Raw genomic sequence first — 6,305 nt, 5'->3', positions numbered from 1 at the left:
GAAAAACCCGAAGACTCGAGATGAACTAATCAATTCTCTTTCCGGCTCAGACTGCATAGGGTAAGCTTATGGGGCTGTCACGTGATGAACGAACGACTCGAAAAACCCGAAGACTCGAGATGAACTAATCAATTCTCTTTCCGGCTCAGACTGCATTGGTTAAAGCTTATGGGGCTGTCACGTGATGAACGAACGACTCGGAAAAACCCGAAGGCTCGAACCAGGTGAACTACTTGACTAATTCCAGTACAGAACCTATAGGATGTTGCGCATGCGCGACTGAACGAATCGCTCCCCGATACGACTCGTTCTTCCCGAGTCACATTAAAGATTCGTTCAAAACGAACGAATCGTTCAAGAACGACCCAACACTAATGCACCGCCTTCAGAACGCATGAACCAGGAAGCAGGATTTTTCATTCGTTTCAAAAGAATTCCTCTCCAAACTAACTTCAGCGGTAAGATCTTTTTTTTTTTTAACATGTTGTGACTGTACTTGATTATAGTTCATACAGTAAATGTTCTGTATAAATATCATGACAAAGGTTCGGCTTATACAATCTCAATGCTTTATATGAGGAAAATAAATTAAATAAATGAAAATGTAAGTACTCGTAATAGCCTAAGTAATACTAAATTGAGTACAACTTAAACAAAGTAGACTGATTATTTGGCTTGTTTCAAGTTAAGTCGTTCATTAGCCTATTTATAGCTATTTATTCATTATTACATAAAGTAAATGTATGGTTTTAAAATGTAAGTTGTCCTTATTGTATCAAGTGATATAGAGTAATTGTGATTAATTTATTTATTAACTTGTTATTTTTTACAGTTGTATCAAGCAATATTGACATGGTCTTAAAGTGTTCATCCTGTGTTTTCTATCGAAATGAAATAAGTTAATGGAGAACAATGGAGTTCTTGTTTCTTGGTATTGATCATGTGATTTCTCAGTAAATGAAACAAAGTACACTTGTGGCCTAACAATAACACACCTGAGAGTTAGGTGTTTCCCAGAGTGTTTATAGGTGAAAATGAAACCATTTTGCACCTTTATGTTTGTTTTCAAACATAACTTTCAAACGCATTGTCACGCTCATCCGTAACAACAACGTTTCAGTCAAATATTAATTATAAGTTTTAACTGTGTTCATTACCTGTCTAGCAATGTGTTTATGCTGATGAAAAAATTATTTGTCTTTTCACATCTTTTATCACGTGTCATTATATTTATTGAGTTTGTTCATGCCTTTTATGCCATTTTATGTTTCATGCTTCAGAACTGTGACGTAATTTACAGTAAGGGAGCATAGTGAGCATCGATGCTCCCTGGTTTTTGTGGTGGAATTTTTCAGGGAGCAAACACTACAGTACACTGGAAGGATTTTGCGTTTGAGACAGCCCTTAAAATGGCTGAAACCCTGATCAGTGCATTGAACTATGGGGCTCATTGAGACACCCATTATATCAGCTCCTAAATCAACTGCCTGTTCAACTGTTTCAAGTGGAGACATGCAGTGTGTGAACTGATACTGAAAGAAATCTAATCTTGTTGTCTAGGATCTGAATGATTTATACCAGTGAACCTAAAGACTCCACAGATGATGAGGAAACCAAAAGGGCTTCATATTAATTACCTCAACCATCCTTCATATGTTGATGAACTGAACCTCAGCATACACAGATTTTACTGTGGATTGCTTTTCTTCTTTCTGCACTCGCTGCTCTCAAGTTTGAACCTACAGAGCCTGATGGCATCACAAGGTGGAGAGAAACCAATGTATCTATGACCAACAATCCACTACTTCATCTAACGTGTTGTTGAAACCATAACGGAGCTTATGAAGTCTGGCGAAGAAACGTTTGACTCTGCTTTAAAAAAAAACCTTTCTTGCACTTTATGTGAACATGATCAGTTTAGGGATCATGTTATTCATTGCTGCTACTTTGAACTTCAAACAGTGTTTCAGTGCGTGTGCTCGTGCTGAATATGAGATACATGGAGAATGCTGCCCCATGTGTGCACCAGGTACAGTATACATTGTTTAGCAGCAGTGTAGTGTGACCCAAAGAAACATTTTTTTTTTTTATTGTAATATTTAATTCTTCCATGAAGTGTCCCTTCAATGAGATTTTTAAAAACATTTTTAGGAAACCATGTTTATTGGCATTGTACTGTAGACACAAGCACAACTTGTATTCCATGCCCTGCATCAACTTACATTGATGAACCCAATGGGTTGGATAAATGCTTTCCCTGCTCTGTGTGTGATGCAGGTATGTATTTCAAAATGAAGATTTAAAATACAGAAATTACTTCTAGTACATTTGTTTATATAAGAAAGCATTTTTTTTCACAGGACTAGGTCTAAGAATAAAGAAAACTTGCACACGCTCTGCAGATACTATTTGTGAGCCATTGGAGGGATTCTACTGCACTGAGCGAAAGAAATACAGCTGTAGATTTGCTGTGAAGCACTCTGAATGTTACCCTGGACAATATGTCAAACAAACAGGTGAATATTTTAGGACACAGAGAAACAATGGCCATAGAGTCAACTAGCTTTACTAAAAATATTGACTCAGAAACAAGAACAATACCAGTAATACTTGTAATGATAAACTCCCATTAATACAGTCATTATCTTAATATCCTTACAGGAACAGCATTTACTGATACTGTATGTGGTAACTGCATGGAAGGAACTTACTCTAATGGCTCTTTCACTGCCTGTCGACCACATTCAAAGTGAGTGATTAACATAGATTCACAAGTCTTAAAAGATATTCTAATATGACCAGATATGCTAACAATGTATACATTTATAGTTGTGAGATTAAAGGCCTTAAAGAAATAAAACCAGGAACAATATCGTCTGATGTGGAATGTGGGAAGTCAGTTCCAATTGCTATCATTGTTGGAGTCGTTGTTGGAGTCATTGTTGGTGTTTTGGTGACAGCTGTTGGGATAAAAATCTATTGCAAAGTTAAACAGAAGAGACAGGCGTTTGACAGAAGTAAGACTGTAATTATTACAAAAATATATGTATAAAAATAAAACGTTAAGGTGTTGTGCAAGTGATAATATACTTGTTTTGTGTTTTAGGTATACTTTTTTGCTCAGTACCAATACCAGAGAGTGATGGTCAGTGTGAACCAGTAAGTGAAAAATTAAACTGTGTGCATGATAATATTATATTTGTTTGTATTTTAATTATTATTAGTAGTATTACTATTATTAAACATTTAAGAAAACAAATTAAGATTTTGTGCATTAAAGGGGTCATATCACAAGGATCAAACTTTACATGTTATTATGGGATAAAAGAGTTCAGTTTATCTTGATTTTTGCTGTATGCTTTGCAAACAGACTGTCAACCCACAGATACCATCACAGCCGGCAAAGCATCCTTTATAACATGAGTGCACAAAGCAAAGTAGAGTAATTTGGGAAAATCATGCAAAAATTGTATATAGATATTAGTGATATCATAATACTCTGGTATTGTGCTATGTGTCAAATGTGGATATTGAGTTATTTTTAATGAAATTAACTTTTCACAGACATCACCAGACTCAGTGACCCCTCTTATATTCAACACTATTAGGTAAGAGCGTTCTACTTCTAAAACCTTGCTCTATAGAATAGAACAGTCTCCAAATTTCAGAACAGACTTCTTAGCAGGTATCAAATATGTTTATTTGCTAAGTAAAAGGAAATGAATAAATTCAGTAGTCAATAAAAGAACTTGATTTTGCCTTCTTGCATGCTACCACTATGCTTTGCTGGATTATTTCAGTAAAGGCTTGATACTAATATAATAGGTGCAGATGAGTAATATATATTTTACTGGTTATGCAAGTTGCTTACAAGTTAGAGCACGTTCATTTTTGTTCATCTTGCCCTGGTTGTTATTCCCACTTGGAATGAAGAGCTTTGAACTTTATATGAATGTTTTAACATCTGCCAAATACATAAAAGTAAAATAATTATTCTGGGCTTAAGTCGTCATATCAGTTGTTTGGGTAAATATAAGCCAGCAAAATGTAAACATGCAAATTTGGTGCACCTTTAAAGCAGCACATTAAACAAAATTGTGATTTTATCATTTCAGCCCTTTACATCAATCAGCTGCCTGTTCTGTTTCAAGAGGAGACATGCAATGTGTGACCTGATATCGAAAGAAATTTAATCTTGGTCTTAAGGAATCCAAAAGCTCTACCAAAGAACCTGAAGACTCCATAAACAGCTGATGAGCGAATCTAAAGGGCTTCTTGTTAATTACCGCTTCTATTCTGTGGTGAATGGTAATTGGAAGAGCTGTCAGTCTGAGCGATCAATACAGCACGCTCTCACTGTAAAGCAGGTCTTTATCGTCCTACCCACTATACCCACCCATCATACCTGAGATCCACTTTCCATTGGTTGAACTTAAAAGACGTTGGAACTCAAAGAAAGTTGGAAAACACTGCATCATCATTATAGTGAAGCGATCGGATCCCGTTTGTCTTGCAGCTCTTGCAAAGCAGCATGGAATGCCATGAGGATCACCGCAAGATCTACACATTGTGTTATGTTGTGTTTATTTGAATCGAGAACACCTGCTCTACTTAAATATATGTGATTTGGTTTAGTAATGTTTGTTGAAGTTACAAACCAAAATGCAGCCCAAAAGCAGCATGTGTACTGTTTACATGTACTTGGTATTGTCTACCTGAGACAATGATTCTTGTTGAGACCTTTTTCCTCTTTCAACCAAAACCAATAATGGTGGTTTTAGGTCTAAATTTGCATCCTTATTTTTATCTCATGTATTGGATAATTATGCACTTTAGTTTGAAAGTGGGCACTGATGTCCACCCTATATCACCAAGGTCCACTCACTTTTCAACTTCTGGCATTGCCACTGCTGTGGACTGCTTTTGTAACTTCTTTTTGGACTCCTCGCTCTCAAGTTTGAACATGCAGAGCTTGACAACATCACTAGCTGGGTACTAACAATCCAGGACTAAATGTGTTGAAGAAACCAGAACAGAGTTTATGCACTTCATATGAACATGATCAATTTAGGGATTGCATTATTCATTGCTGCTACTTTGAACTTTAAACTGTTTCAGACTTGTGCTGAATATGAGATAAATGGAGAATGCTGTTCCATATTTCAGGTACAATATACATTGTGTAATATTTGCTTTTGCCTGACAGCTGTATTAGTGACAGCTCAAAGACTTTTTCAACAGTTATTAAGCAAACAAAATGAAGTTTTTCAAATCACAGTTCCAATTTTCAGTGTAGCTTACAGACCAAACATTCTTAACAATACAATTATTATATTTTTATTTTCTTTCCTAAGAAATAAATGTTAAGAATATTTTGTATTCTTAAATCCAAAATAGGCTATTCCTTTCTTTACTCTTGATATTGTTCTTAAAATAAAATCTAATAATTTAAATTCTTCAAAAGAATTTTGAAACTTGTCTTAATTAAGGTAAGATGATATACATTTATTGGGTTATTTCAAATTAATTGTTGTTATTAAGGACTGAAGAAGTCTGGAGACTAAACGTTTGCCTCAGCTTTCAAATAAACCCCCTATTGCATGTTCACTTTAGGGTTATTTATTGCTGCTACTCTGAACTTTAAACTTTGAACAGTGTTTCAGCACTTGTGCTCATGCTCAATATGAGATAGGCCTAAACTTGTGCTCATGCTCAATATGAAATAACAGATAAACTACAGGTGCATCTCAAAAAAAGAATATCATGAAAAAGTAAAACATTTTTGTAACTTATTTCAAAAAGTGAAACTTTCATATATTCTAGATTCATTACATGTACAGTAAAACATTTCAAAAGATTGTATGTTTCAGTTTTGATGATTAGAGCTTACAGCTAATGAAAGTCGAAAATCCAGCATCTCAAAATATTAGAATATTTCCTAAGATCAATCAAAAAAAGGATTTGCAAAACAGAAAAGCTCAAGTTCTTTAAAGTATGTTGATTTCTGCACTCAGTACTTGGTCGGGGCTCCTTTAGCACAAACTCCAGCATCAGTGAGGTGTGGCATGAAGCGATCAGCCTGTGGCACTGCTGAGCCTTCAGCTCGTCTGGATTGTTGGATCGACTGTTCTTCATCTTTCTTGAAAATATCCCATAGATTCCATATGGGGTTCAGGTCAGGCATGTTGGCTGGCCACTCAAGCACAGTCATATCATGGTCAGCAAAGCACTTGGAAGTGGTTTTGGCACTGTGGGCAGGTGCTAAGTCCTCCTGGAAAAGGAAATCAGCATCTCCATAAAGCTTG

At 35.7% G+C, this 6,305-nt stretch overlaps 1 protein-coding gene across 4 annotated transcripts; it reads left to right on the top strand.

Annotated features, from left to right (window-relative positions):
- The first annotated feature begins 380 nt into the window (after positions 1-380).
- On the top strand, positions 381-5,784 carry LOC107673299 (tumor necrosis factor receptor superfamily member 5-like). 4 transcript variants are annotated; one of them, XM_016466839.1, is made up of 9 exons: positions 381-458; positions 1,963-2,029; positions 2,152-2,277; positions 2,361-2,516; positions 2,662-2,749; positions 2,830-3,017; positions 3,107-3,159; positions 3,565-3,608; positions 4,116-5,784. In XM_016466839.1, the coding sequence occupies exons 2-9, from the start codon at positions 2,017-2,019 to the stop codon at positions 4,174-4,176; spliced, it is 729 nt and encodes a 242-aa protein (XP_016322325.1). In that variant the 5' UTR covers positions 381-458; positions 1,963-2,016; the 3' UTR covers positions 4,177-5,784. The 4 variants fall into 4 exon arrangements, with proteins under 4 accessions (XP_016322325.1, XP_016322323.1, XP_016322324.1 ...); XM_016466837.1 differs by having other exon boundaries at positions 1,561-2,029; XM_016466838.1 differs by having other exon boundaries at positions 1,281-2,029.
- Positions 5,785-6,305: the final 521 nt, after the last annotated feature.

The sequence above is a fragment of the Sinocyclocheilus anshuiensis genome, unplaced genomic scaffold (genome assembly GCF_001515605.1).
Source record: "Sinocyclocheilus anshuiensis isolate Anshui unplaced genomic scaffold, SAMN03320099.WGS_v1.1 scaffold68, whole genome shotgun sequence".
NCBI lineage: Eukaryota > Metazoa > Chordata > Actinopteri > Cypriniformes > Cyprinidae > Sinocyclocheilus > Sinocyclocheilus anshuiensis.
Note: the sequence above shows the minus strand (reverse complement) of the source record. Positions and strands in the feature narration are given on the sequence as shown.